Raw genomic sequence first — 14,363 nt, 5'->3', positions numbered from 1 at the left:
TGAAATCTCAACAGTCGTTAAATAAAAAAAAAGAAACACTAATACTAAACCTTTAATATATGTAGTATATGCAGGCTTGTATACAAGATTAAGAACGTAGTTTGAGTGTGGATGTACTTGATGCGCATCTGAAATCTCCTTCAATATTGTTTTAAATTGAATTGAATATTACGGCCAGCATAAATTGTATCTATTTTCAGCTTTGCGTAACGTAAAGCCAAGTTACATCAACATTATACATTGTACAATTTTGTGGTTGTTAAAAATCTTTTCCACTTATGCTAAAACTACGTACATTTATTATTCGGTTTTGCTGTTACTTCACTAAAAAGAGGATCACCTAACTTATAAAAAACGTTGATACGCATAACTAAACAATACGTACGTTATTAAGAGAGAATTAATAGTGTTTAGATTTGTTGTGTGTTCTTTTTCTTTCCTTATTTTTAGTATTGTTTTTTCTTTTCCTTTTTAATTCTTTTTTAAAATAGAGTACACTCAGACTTCCAGTTGTTTTGATGGTGGATGCGTAATGAACGGTTCGCTCCACATGCGCCGCAGATCTCCCTGTAATTAAAAAATAAAATTAGACAAAATCAGTTGATAATTATAAGTTTTTACACACCTTTAGGTAGGCCATCAGCAGAAGCGGCAATAACGTGAACGGCACTAAGTACAGTAAGGCAGGTTGTGCGGCCTTAAACACCTCAGAGCTGACAGTTGCCGTTAGCAGACCCAAGAAATAGCTGTAAGTTAGCAGAAATATAACACTTGCCACTTGCAACACTTGCGCTGCACTCACCCCAATAAGGAACAATGAAAGTACGTCAACCTGGAGCCAACACCCTTTGGCGGTGAAAGCGTTGGATCCGAGGTAATGCCCTGTGCTTTTTTGTATGCATCGTAACGCAATACAAAACACAGCAGTAGACCGGGCATAACGACATCCCCCAGTCCAAGCATCGAGAAGTGTCCCGTATTGTGTATGCTGGGGAAAACCAGTTTGCCCGGCAAATTCAACTTCGGTGTGTCCCGCACAATACCGCCCAAATTCAATTTGCGTGCGACAATGCCAACGGGATTCTCGGCGGGACGTGTGGCCACCTTGACCATCACATTTGTGCTGAATATATACGATGAGAGGAATACCCAAAAAACATCATAGATCAGCAAACCGGTCAACAGCAGCGTCGACACCTTTAAGCTGGGCAAACGCACAAACGCAATGAAGGCAACACACAGTCCCATGCCCATTGCTAAAATAGAAATCAAATATAATAGAAAACACAAATAATGAAAGGGAATTCAATAAGATTTCATTGACGCACCATCCATGAGGAGCCAATGTCCAGTGAGCACCCAAACGCACACAATCGATACGGAGAGCGTAAAACTAAAGAGTTCCGCTGCCGTAAACCGTCCGCAGATGCCAAAAGAGAAACGCTTCCCATCCGTGCAGGGACGTATGATGTACTGGCACATGGGCAAGAGGAGAAATGCCAGCGCCACAGTGGCAATGACTGAAAGACACGGAAAAAAAAGATAAATACATATACATATATATAAAGAGAATTAAGTATTTATGGTAGCTTATGCGAATTTCAAATTCCAAAAACACAATAAACTCTGATAAAAAAAAAGGAGCAAAAACTAGTCAACTTCATATTATTCTGATATGAAAACTAAGCAAATCTAATTCATTAATATTGGAAAAAAGTAGCTATGATTATTTTGACTCGTCTTAAATGACTTTTTTTTAACAGTTATATAACTTTATCATAGCGCAATAGTTGATAAAATGTTCTTGACTTTGAATTTTCCTAATTTTTGAGTTCCCAATTTTAATTTGACTATTTATATGTATTAAATATAAGTATGTATTACATTATTTTCGATTTCTATACACATATTTTAAACCATTTCCAAGAAAACCTAAAATAAGGATTAAAATTATAGTAGCACCAAACTAGAGAACTTTAACTTAGTACATAAACACAAGATGAAATATAATTATGTCTTCATTTTAGGTATTCTTGGAAACATTTTAAAATATGCGTATAGGAATCGAAAATAACGTAATACATATTTATATTTAAAATTATTCTCTACCTAGTATTAAATGCTTTATTTACCTATGGAATTTATGCGTGTTATGTATAAATCCTTTTCAAATGTTATGTTTTTATAAAATAAACAAAATTGTGTATAATTAATAAAGAAATAAAGAAAAAACGAAATTAAACCTATTACTACATGTACCACAAAATGATGTTACTAAAATTCTTTGATTTGTTTTCTACAAATGTTTATTTTACAATAACTTTTTCTTAATACTGGTTTCCCAATTTGTATTTCCTAATTATGCTACAAGTTGCCAAGTTTTGTGTTTCAAATTTGTCTTCCCAATGTCGGTAATGCTTGTATTATCTGTCAGAGTTCTTATTGAGAATAAAATGTAAACACTCACTGGCTGTGCAGACGGCAAAGAGCAGCTGCATCGAGTCAAAGAAGAAGAACATGATGAGCAGCGATATGGAAGCACCAAGTGGCAAGCACAGCGCATGCATCGTGTCCAGCGTGGCAAACTTATCCGCTGCAACGAAGCAAGTGGAATTCAAATTTAAATAGTGATTACTTGAGATATGAAGAGAGTCGTTCACTTACTTGGCTCCTTCTCGACATGCTCTCCTGTGAGCAGATTCGTCATAGACTCATTGCGTTTCTTTTGTTCACGCTCTCGCGCTTCCTGCTCAATGTTGAGGCTACGAAAGCTGCCATAGACAATGAGCAGCATCGATATAAGGCAGGTGGATACACGCGACGAGTCCATTACACTCGACACAGTCCAATGTAGCTCACGATATTCAGAACCAGCCGCTGCCGCCGCTGCTGCTGCTGCTGCACCGCCACCGACACTGCCGCCAACAACGCCACCGCCACCAGCACCAGTCTGCGCGCCGGCGCTGCCGTGCGACATGCTCATTCAATGATAAGCAATAAGGTGACCGCTGCCGCTGCCAATGTCGTTGTTGTTGCCGTTTCCGCTGTGCAGGACACTCTTTTAACTGAATTGAATTTCAAATCCTTATCAGTATTAGATAGTGTCGTTTGCTGACGTTATCTCTGTCCGTTGTTGTCTCTGCGACTCTGCTGGCTGAAATGAAACTGAAATTTGTTTTGGTTTATGAGTACAGCGATAAACTTGTATAGTAACCCCCTCACAAAAAAAATGTTCCTTATTTGTATGCTTAGTTATTTTCTTGTTTGTTCTTCTTTATTTACTTTTATTTTTCGGCTAGAACTTTAAACAGCTGCAGCAAATTTGGGTACACAACAAAGAAAAAGAACCTTAACAAATTAAATGATTTATTCTGGTAAACGAGTATATTCGTTTAACGCTCATAAGACCCACAAATCCCAAACCATTAACTGATTCAAAGGTTAACTTTCATGCGGGTTAAACTCTTGCACCCCAACAACAACAATAACAACAAAAACAACAACAGAAGCAAAAGCGGACTATGGCAAAGCAACAACAACTGTTGCCGGTGTGTGAAAATAAAAAGAGACGGGCCTAAACACAAAGCAGGCCATAAAGAGTCGTTGGAATAAATTATAAAAGCATTACCCAGTTTCTGTTATGCTTTGCTCACTTGTAGTTAATGCTGCTGTTTTTGTTGTTGTTTTTGCTTCTGCTGGCATTGTAATTGCCTATTGTTTTGCAACAAATTCTTAAGCATATTCACACACATGCTTTTAAAGCCAACAAGCCAACTCTTGAAATGCCCTCCATATTTTGATAGATACCCTTTATTATTAATATACAAATATATAAATTAAATAAAAATTAATATTTATTTTTCATTTTAACATAATATTAAAATTGTTTAACTTGGCCTTGAACTATTTACTACTCATAACTGACGAATTCAACAAATTTATACAAGACAAACCCATAAAAAAAAGTGAGAACGAGAACAGAACACATAAATTCCGTTAATTTACATATAAATTAAACAACTGTACTAAATGGCCCCATATAGAAACGAATTATCCAAAATGTAATTTGTTAAAATGTGCATAGCATACTTTTAAGCATACATATGCTTATTGAGTACAGGGTATACGGCAGTCGAGTTGCACTTGCTGTTGTAATTGGGTTGTTGCACTTGTGCTATGTTAACGCACTGTTAATGTTCATGTTAAATACTGTGCTCTGTTAAAGATAATGAAGCGTTCGTAAATAAAGTAAAGCATAAAAGACAAAAGCAAAACAGTTGCCAACAACTTCCTAGTTTATTTTGTATTGTTGTTGTTGCTGCTGCCACTGCTGTTGCAGCTATTGTATCAGCATGTTGCCAAGTGCCGTTGCTTGCACTAAATTATGTGCTTTGTTGGAAATGTAGAGTGTAACATGTTGTCTGTCTGACTGTCTCTCAGCCTGTGTATGTATGTATGTGGAATGTAAATGATTGAAATATCTGAATGTGTGTATCTCGAGTGTCCCCCTTTTTGATGCAACAATTTAATAGTTCCCACACGTTGCACGCTTGATAAAATTGTTGACAGATGTATGTAGGTAGATAGGGACAGAAAGACGTTCAACTTCTACGAAACAAAACGGAAACGAAACAGAAAGGCGCCAATTAGAATTAAAGCATTTAATGAGAACGAAGACATTCAACTGGGCACTGGGCATTAATTAACTAATTAAGTCAAATTAAGTAGTAAACACACAAACATACAGAAAACTGTTTACAAGCACTTTCTAAATTAAAACGCCTAATGAATGATAACTTTAAGAAGTACAAAGTAATTGGCCGGCACTCAAAACTGCCCACATCGAAGGTGAAAGTGAAATTTACTTGCGATATACATACATACATACATATGCTCAAACGCAGAGCGGAAAGCTAAACAGCTACAACATACATTTGTTTATATAAATACATATGTACATATATATGACTGTTTATTTGTATGTGTATCTATGTTTGTATGTATGCAAAGCAAGTTGCTGAGTTTCGCTGTTTGGCTTTTGCACTACTTCAATTATTTTTGGCCAAGAGACACACACACACACACACACAAACACAACATATACATGCCCACAACATAACAACAACAACAACATCAACAGAAAACATACAAGAAGCTGCCTCGCAACTGGCTTCAAATGCAGCACTTGTGAAATTTTATATACACAACAAAAACAGCAACAACAAACTTTAAAGCGCAGGCAAAGCTTTTATTTTATTTTTTTTTATATTTCTCGTATACAAAATGCTTAGACTCCACTTTAACAGCCGACGCGCCGCTTCACTGCGTAACAAAATTACAAGACTCACACACACACATACATAGTCACTATGGGGGCCATGTGTAAGTCAAGTAGTGGGGGGAGAGAGAGAGAGAGGGACGCGGGGTATCTAGGAGGGGCTGGTCTTTAATTACTAAAACTTAGGCCCAACCATCAGCACAGCCTGTTTCAATTTCATTGCACCTCCAAGTGGTGAACACTATTTGTGGCACCCATTGGAGCATGGGTGGGGTGATGGGGGTATACAGCCTGCTTGGGGATTTCTTTTGCTTACTTTGCCCTGCGCTTCACATTTACATTCGCGTTTGAATGTATTTTGTTTTCCTTTTTACCGATTTTCTTTGCGTTTGCGGAAAAGCCACAGCAGCTACATATTTTGGAAATGCATTTTGATTTTTGTGAATTGGCTGCAGCCCTTTGCACTTTTTCACTGGTTATTTAATAACAGTTTTGTCACTTGTAATGCATTTTTTTCACTGTTCACTCATTCACTGTTTTTTTTCTGATGGAAAAACAACGAACTGAGTGCACACTGTTGTCAGCTCAGCTATTTAATAGCTAAATCTAGCTATTTTCAGAATTCGTTTACTAGAAAATTTTCAAAATTGCTATTAGCTGGCCATTTTAAATATATATTCAGCTAAGTTTTACTATTAATACTTTTGGCAAATCTGTGCAAAAAGTGCCCACTATTGTTATAACAAATTTAGGTGGCTCTCCAGACAGAAACAGCTATTATTCCCCCTAAAAACTTGCCAGCATTGGTGTGAAAGATTGCCATCCGGTGCAAGGGATGCCACGCTGCGGAATTTACCGTTCTGGCTACTTGTTCTAATTCAATAAACCAAAGTTGCACCTAAGAAAACTCACCTAATTTGGATTTTTTTTTAATATTGAAGATAGAACTTTTTAAATTTTTGCAGGATTTTTGTTAGAATTTTTTTATTTTTTTGATTTTTTTTTTTTTTAGAATTAAACTTTCTAACTTCTCTCCCGAGGGCTGACAAACTTGAAACCTTCAATAAAATGTTTTCCTTAATTTAGAATAATTTCGAATTTGAAATTTTCATTAAATTATTAATTTATTTCAAACTTATTGCATTTTGAAATTTGCATTCCCTACATTTAAATTTTCCAGTCTGGCCGAAAAATAGCTAAGATTGCGATACAAAAAGTCTAAGTTACCAACAGTGACAGCGAATCTTGACCAATCGATTTTCTTAAAAGAATTATATTCGATTTTCGATAATAACTATTTAAAAAAATTTGTGAGAGCAAAACTAATTTTGCAAATACATTTTTTATTTAATTGTCGAGCGACCGTATGGTTCAGTGTTGGTCAATCGATTAATATTATTATTTATGTTTCTAATCTAAATCTTAATCTAATTTTTTAGCAATAATTTGGCAAAAAATAAACAGTTATTTAAAAAATTGTATCCATTTGGATAAGTCCGTGACCCAGGCCTGCCATCCCATTTTTTGTTGCGACACGACTATTAGAATAAGTTGGCAGCACTGACACATTTGGAAATCAGACGCGATTGAGAGAGCGCCGATGCTACTTCGATGTACAAATAAAAATTTAAATTACTACTTAATGTAACGCGCTTAACGGATAAACGGATATTAGTGATTTAAGCAAAAAGTGTTTTTAACCTACTTCGAAACGAAAGCGTACCGAATTTATTGCTTTTAATATTGTGCAAGTGCAAGCCGCGATAGTTGAAACTGCATTGAAGTCTGCAAGGGGCAAACGCAGCTTCTGAGTTTCTACGACCGAATCGAAATCACTGCTGCGGCAGTAGGAAGCTAACAACCGACGGTGGTGAAAAAGTCGTCGAAGTAAACGAATACTGTGCGATAAAAGTTAAACAACTGCCTGAAAATGGGTCTTAACGGCTGCTGTTCGTGTGTCAAATATTTGATGGTCCTTATAAACATCTTATTTTGGGTATGTACATATGCAAGCGGACAACAGCAACAACAAACAGAATCAGCTAAACTCACCAACACAAGTAGCAACTGGAACACACACAAGCACACATGTACATACATTGTACGTGTGTGTGTGTGTGTGTGTGCGCTCTCCCTACGCCTCTTGTGGGCCTGTGGCCTGTGAATCTGACATCGCGCGCACGCTCTCTTATGTTGCTCAATCCCAACTTCCAATAAACAATAGAAGTTCCGCTGTGGATGGAGAGTGTGCGACACACACCTACACAAAGGCACAGACAGCCAGACAGCCAGACAGACAGATAGCGAAAGCATCGCGTACAATTCACTCCTCCCCCATTTTGTGGCTCCCACACATTTCAGTTGTGTTGTTTTTCTTGTTATTTTTCTGTTGGCCTTTTTCCTGTTGGTTTTAATTTTTTTATTTTTATGTACATGTGCGTGCGTTGGTTGTTGTTAGTTTTGATTTGTGCTTCTTTCTTCATCTTCTTTCTCCTCGTATTGTTATCTACTACAGAAGTGAAGCAACGGCTCATTCATTCCTTAAACTATCGTATGCGTGTGTGTGAGTATGTATTGTGTAGAACCAGGACCTACATTTGGCGCCTTTTAGGTGCGCCACTCCCCACTAAATGAGTTCTCTCATTTTACAGTCGCTACTCGTTGAAAGGGTTCAACGGTTTTTACGTTTTTACGCAATTTCCTCATCGATTCATGTCTTCATCGTTTTAATTGCAATTTGTTTTTGTTTTTCTTTTGTATTGTTTGTGCTTTAGCTGTTCGCTTGCGAAATCGTCCAAGTCAAATTGTTTCTTGGTTCCATTGAAGATTTTTGAGTAACATTTTAATTTTAATTTTTCTTGTTTGTTATATTATTGTTGTTGTTGTTGCCTTTTCGATTTTTTCCCTATAGTATTTATTAGTCAAATCTATTTTCGAACAAACCAACAAAAGTTTTGCTTTCATTCTCTGTGGATGTTGATTTTTGTGCTGTTGTTGTTGTAGCTTTTCATCTTGTGGTGGGAGGTGGACGTTTCATGCTGTTGTTGTTGTTATTGTGTGTGACTACAGTGGTGTGAATATTTCATAAATAAGCAAATATTTATGTGATTGTGATTTAAAATTAATAGTAATTGCTATAAATAAAAGTTTCATTTGTTGTTGCTGAAAATGCACAGTCGAATGTCCAGATACAATTTTAGATTTTCCATGAACTTTTGCAACACTGTGACATAGATTTTCAAGCATTTTCCATTTGCATCATCATCACCATCATCATCATCATCGCTGTGGGGCTTCGTGATCGAACACCACGATTTCAGTTGACGCTGATGCTCTGACGTTCAATAGATACTGTCACTCTACGCTCTCTGCTACCCGCTCGTCGCTCTCTTCAGCTAGCCTGCACTCACGCCGCAGTTGTCGTCATTTGGACAGAAGCAGTGTCTGCTGCTGGTGGACAGCGATTACGATTGCGATTCATTAAACACGCCGCCCACCCGCTTGGCAATTAAGTTTGATGATTTGCTCTCCTCCTTTTATTTTATTTTATTTTGCACATAATTCATTGCGCTATTTTTTACACAATTTGCATCTTAAGAAAACTTAAAATTACTGCTTTTCATTTGAGATGTATATTATGCAAAAAGGAGTCGAGAAGGATTATCGATAAGTTTTCTCTTGTTTGCTGCTCCTCTCTTCTTGTGTCATTTTATGTTGGCGAGTAAATGTAGGTCAGGCAAGGACTTTGCACTTTTTTAACCATTTGGCATACATTCTCTATGCACGCGACAGATGTATACATATGCATGTATTTGTTACCTATGTATGTATTTACGGCGTGCTATAAATTCTCTACCAATGCCAACATTTGTAAAACAACTTTGTGTTTCTTTACCTCCTTTTTCGTTGAAACTCTCACACTTGTGTACACATTGACAGCAGAATGCACTTTGCCTTGGCACACGTCCGCCATACTCTCTTTTACTCTCTCTCTTTCTCTGTTAAGCTCGCGCTATTCGTAGACCACCCGCATGTTAGAGTTTGACTTATGTACATACATATGTGCGTGCTCTTGTTGCGGCTTTATATCTTGTTGTTTTTGGTTTTTTTTCTGTTGCGTTAATTGCTTCACACTTTGATTTGTCACTATAGCTATGAAAGAGCAAAAGTTTAAGAGAGTCAGAAAGTCATGTATGGTATTTAGTTTGGTTTTGCATATTAAGCTTAAGTAAATAAATATACAAATGCAGTCTTTTTTATAGAGTATCTGTCAGCTGATTACATTTGACTATAGGAGTCTTATCTTATCGGTAGCGCCATCTGGTAAAACAAACATTACAATGCGCCAGATTCAAATATTACGAAATCATTTGGCGCAACTTTGTGATATGATTTTGAATATTCCAATATTTGCTTAGTTACTTCTAGGTTTTATAGGAAAGCTAAGAGCAATAAGATTCCCCAAAATGTTCAGAAATTATTATAATGGAAATCATGTGTAGAACAAACTGAATAAGTACCACGTGTTTCATTCAACTAGTATAAATAGATAAGTTGTTTTGCTGTTCATTAATTTGCATGCAAATGATATAAAAGGCCAATCCCTTAGGTGATTTCAGTTTGTCGTATGACTCATTTGACATACCCTGTAAATGATATCATTGTGTTTTAAATTAACAACCCTTAAATCTTATTTAAAGAATAAATTAGAATTTGTATAAAATATTAAATTTGTAATAAATAAACAAAGTGAAAATGAATGAATTCACATCATTTCAATTACTTTTGTTTTAATTTGATTCATTAGAAAAGCGATATCAGAAAGTATTAATTACTTATAAAAATATGTGTATATTTATTTGTAATCAGCTTTGAATATGCAAATAAATATATATATGAGAAATATGAGTACACACAGCTGAAAATGTTTGCAGGCATATTAAGTATACGCATTGCCGCTTGGTTGATAATCCCAACAGTCGGATGATAAGCTTATAGCATTTCCTTCGTATTTGCAGTCGGTTCAATGTCTTGGCAAATGCCATGCTTAATTTTAACAAACTCATAGACAAAATAAATGAAAAGCATAAAAATTGTCTATTTGCTGACATCATGAGTTACAAACAGAATAATGTTTCATGATGATGACTGGAGGTTGAGGAGGGCAATGAGTTGGGAATTCTTGGCACGAATTTTGCTGCCCGCTTTAATTGCCGCCCCCTCTTACAGGGCGTGTCGCACATACACACACACACACAGTTAGAAAAACATCGTAGAGATACTTGACCTATTTTTGAAACTTTGTACTCAGTTTGACCTAATTTGCAAATACTCTTTTCTTTGGTTTTACAGCTAATTGGTTTAACCATTGTGATCACCTCGTTATGGATGCTTACGGATCCCACATTTATGCTATCGATGACGCAATCGTATAATCAATATCACATAGCCCTCTATGTCTTCCTGGCCATTGGCATATTGATAACATTGGGCGCATTCTTTGGCTGCATGGGCGTCTGTCGCGAGTCGCAATGTCTGTTAGTTTCGGTAAGTGGAGTAACAGCTGCAGCTTGCACTTTAAATGCAATTGCAAACAGCCCACACATATATCCTACACAGTCTACAGAGTCGCCCACCAAACAGGCTCTTTAAAAATGCACAATCTGCAATCTGTAATTGCTTTAATTATGCTTTTTTGTCTGTTGCTTGTTTGCTTACACCCACATACACTTTCATTCATAAATCTCTTGCAGTTCTTCTGTGTCATACTCATTGTGATGGTGGCACAAATAGCAGCCGGTGCCTGGGCCTTCCACAACAAAGACAAACTGGATGATATTGTGCGAGCCGCCGTCAAATCATCCGTTCAGGAGGAATACGGACAGTCTAGCATGAGTTCACGTACTGTTACATTTGATACACTGCAAAAGAATGTAAATATTATCATTGGTTTTCATAGTACTCTTTAATTTATTGACTCTCTGCTGTTTGTGTAGTTGAAGTGCTGTGGTGCAGATGGACCCGGAGATTGGGCAACGAGTCGATTTAATAACGTGGATCGCACAAATATTGTAGATATTGCAGTATCATCGTTGAATGTTTTCTATAATATTCCTGAATCGTGTTGCAAAGAGGATCTCAAAGATAACGATTGTGAAAGGTCGCGTCATTTGAAATTTGGCGGTCCTTTGAATACCTTCATATATCAGCAGGTAAATAAGAATATGAGATATCATTAACAAATATCATCAAAACTAAAATACTCACTCTAGTTTTTGTACGATTGATTGATTTTGAGTTAATAATATCTTAATAACAGCCCTAACAACGAATTTATAATTTTAATTTTAATTTTAATTTAAGTTTCTGAACATTATTCGTTGCATTGATCATTTTAATCTATATATTTACTGTTAGGATAACTTTCGATATTCAAATGATTAGCTAGTCTCCAATTAAAAAAATGGTAATTAATGCTTAAACAAAGGGTTTCATCTGAACCCAACTATTATATCATGTCTTGATGAGTAAATCTCAACACCTTTTTGTGAGGTGTGTCCGAACATAAGTTCTTTGACCAACGATGGTTATCGGCGATTTTTACGATTGCCCCATTAAAATTAATAATCCTTTATGCTTGCGGTGTCTCAGCGACGCAAGCTAATAAAAATTCTACGCCTGACGCAGAGACGATAAAAATGTATTAATTATTATTGATATTCTGCACGCATTTCAAATGTCTGTCCAGGAACTTCTCCCATAGCAAAAATCAACAAATAATAAACAATAAACATTTGATTGCAAAGAAAATGAGAAGCAGATAATTACACTCGTATACTATACACAACATAAACATACACATGTACTCTTTGAGTGACGCTCTTAATAATGACAACTCGTTCTCTTTCTGTTAATTTACAGGGCTGTGTTGATAAACTGATTGAAATTATATACGAGAATTGGGTGACCATATTTGCCATATCCGCCGCTGTTATACTGCTGGAGCTGCTGTCACTGACTTTCGCCTTGAGCCTGTGCTGTGCGGTGAGGAATCAGCATTACAAGGCCTGAGAATTACAGAATTCCCATAGGGAAATAACAGACGATGAGAAGTACTAACAAACCAAATGTAAACTAAAGCCAACGCATAAGCGTTACTAAAAACAACAACAATTGGATGCGAATGAAAATGGATTTAGCTCTGCAACTGTTGTTGCTGCTGCTGCTGCGACAGCAATTTGGCTACATTTGAAGGCTGTCAGTACTGGCAAATACTTTAAAACAATTTTGTAGTACTTTAACTGAGCAATTGTGGAAGATTTGATATTGACGATTGGGTCAATGATATTGAATGAAATTTATATGAACTTGATACGCAACAAACTTTTCTAAAATATTTCTACATAAACGATAACAAACCGAAATACAAAAAAAACAAAAAACTGATCACATTTTACAATACAATACAAAACTCTATAGACAACATTAAACTTCATATTACATATTAGGATAGTCTAACAGCGTAAAGCGAAAAGTTTCAAATTCGAGAAAAAAGCATAATTCTTAGGAATACTTACACAAGTATAGTACTGTACTAAACATCTATCTATCTACACATAAAAATCATACACTAGCAATTTAAGCACAACAGTAAACATCTTATTTGCCAAATTATAAAATACGAAAGCATAGATGCAATCATAGTTTATTGTTTCAAAATCGTTTTTCGTTTTGAAATATATGTATTTATGTATACATAATTTAGTGAAAGTAGCAAAAAAGAATCAATCAATTAAGTAAGCATTCCACAAGTGAATATTATTAAATTGCCATCCAAAGATCCAAACCCAAAAAATTCTTATTCTCTTGTGTAAAATCATGTGCTAAAAATTTAAAATCAAAATCAAATTGTTAATGAAATTCGTTGAGCTTCGCGAAATTAAATGCCAAATATTTTATGTATTTACAAAATTTGTTTTTAACTATGCAAAGTAAAGTAACAGCGCACTGCTGGCGACTGCTGTTAGTGAGTTAAAGCACTGTTAGACATGCTGTTAACTAGCAGCTACATGTAAATTACCCTGCCATATTTTAAATAACATTTACACGCGTACTCTCACACACAAACACACGAAAAGCAAATCCTCTCATCTGCATTAATTTATACTGCACACTTTTTCATTATCGATCTAAGTACAATTATTTATAAAAACAAAAAATGATAACATTAACAGTATGTTAATGCATGTAGGCATAAAAAATGTATTTTCTGTATTCTTTTACATCACTCACGAAACCCGAAAGTATATTCATGTATTTTCATTTCTCATAACGAATTTTGTATTTTAATTGTTGTTATACATATGAATTTTGTTGTTAGTTAAACGTAGCTGAGCGTCATACTTTGTACCCTTCGAAACGTTCAAAATAAATGAAATCTACAACCAACCCAATGAAAAAATTAAATTAAATTACACATTAATCTACAAGTAAAAGTAAATTAATATATATATATACAAATATATTAAAATTTACACAAGTAAAGAAAAAATAAACATTTATTTACATTACAATTTTATAGTAGCTAAGCCAATTTTTGATTTAGTAAAGTATAAATGTTTGTGAAAACGAGTTAAATTTTAAAATGTAGTTTAAATACGAGCATAACAAATCAACCCAAAACCCAAACATAAAACGTTCAAATTGTAGCGAATCATTAAAAGAAATATATATCTAGAACTTCAATGAATCACTAATTAAACCAAGTTATAAAACCTCACAAATCATTCAAAATCAAAACATTTACATCAAAATATCACATAAACAATTACGTATAGAATGTGAAAGGTCTATCGCAACTTTATAAATATCTACAACTTTAGTCACTATTCGAAAACATTCGAAGAACTCGAGGAAATTGTCACAAGTGGCAAGTGAGTTAAGTGAGTGCATCAAATATGAAACATGAAACATGAATCGGAAATGAAAAAAAGCGAATTAAGCAATATGAATGAATCCTGAGAAATGGATGCTCAAAACAAATACTTGATGTTATGCACACACACTCATAAAAGTATTCACATTT

The 14,363-nt window shown here is 35.3% G+C and overlaps 2 protein-coding genes across 2 annotated transcripts; one reads left to right on the top strand and one right to left on the bottom strand.

Moving 5' to 3' along the window:
• Positions 1–166: 166 nt before the first annotated feature.
• LOC117791545 (signal peptide peptidase-like 3) lies at positions 167–5,843 on the bottom strand. The gene is made up of 7 exons (XM_034631331.1): positions 5,595–5,843; positions 2,665–3,165; positions 2,468–2,593; positions 1,329–1,520; positions 803–1,256; positions 626–746; positions 167–567 (listed from the first exon to the last, which is right to left on the bottom strand). The coding sequence occupies exons 2-7, from the start codon at positions 2,981–2,983 to the stop codon at positions 499–501; spliced, it is 1,281 nt and encodes a 426-aa protein (XP_034487222.1). The 5' UTR covers positions 2,984–3,165; positions 5,595–5,843; the 3' UTR covers positions 167–498.
• Positions 5,844–6,843: 1,000 nt separating this feature from the next.
• On the top strand, positions 6,844–14,020 carry LOC117791440 (CD81 antigen). Its single transcript, XM_034631194.1, has 5 exons — positions 6,844–7,274; positions 10,631–10,825; positions 11,032–11,211; positions 11,275–11,490; positions 12,200–14,020. The coding sequence occupies exons 1-5, from the start codon at positions 7,209–7,211 to the stop codon at positions 12,347–12,349; spliced, it is 807 nt and encodes a 268-aa protein (XP_034487085.1). The 5' UTR covers positions 6,844–7,208; the 3' UTR covers positions 12,350–14,020.
• Positions 14,021–14,363: the final 343 nt, after the last annotated feature.

The sequence above is a fragment of the Drosophila innubila genome (genome assembly GCF_004354385.1).
Source record: "Drosophila innubila isolate TH190305 chromosome 3R unlocalized genomic scaffold, UK_Dinn_1.0 2_E_3R, whole genome shotgun sequence".
NCBI classification, from domain to species: Eukaryota; Metazoa; Arthropoda; class Insecta; order Diptera; family Drosophilidae; genus Drosophila; species Drosophila innubila.
Note: the sequence above shows the minus strand (reverse complement) of the source record. Positions and strands in the feature narration are given on the sequence as shown.

Bases quoted from the DNA above. Each gene is read 5' to 3' on its own strand.
- LOC117791545 (XM_034631331.1), bottom strand. From the start codon at position 2,983: ATGAGCATGTCGCACGGCAGCGCCGGCGCGCAGACTGGTGCTGGTGGC. The intron at 2,594-2,664 runs GTAAGTGAACGA...GCTTCGTTGCAG, and splicing joins GCATGTCGAGAAGGAGCCAA to CGGATAAGTTTGCCACGCTG. The intron at 1,257-1,328 runs GTGCGTCAATGA...TTTCTATTTTAG, and splicing joins ACATTGGCTCCTCATGGATG to CAATGGGCATGGGACTGTGT.
- LOC117791440 (XM_034631194.1), top strand. From the start codon at position 7,209: ATGGGTCTTAACGGCTGCTGTTCGTGTGTCAAATATTTGATGGTCCTT. The intron at 7,275-10,630 runs GTATGTACATAT...TTGGTTTTACAG, and splicing joins TTATAAACATCTTATTTTGG to CTAATTGGTTTAACCATTGT. The intron at 11,491-12,199 runs GTAAATAAGAAT...GTTAATTTACAG, and splicing joins ATACCTTCATATATCAGCAG to GGCTGTGTTGATAAACTGAT.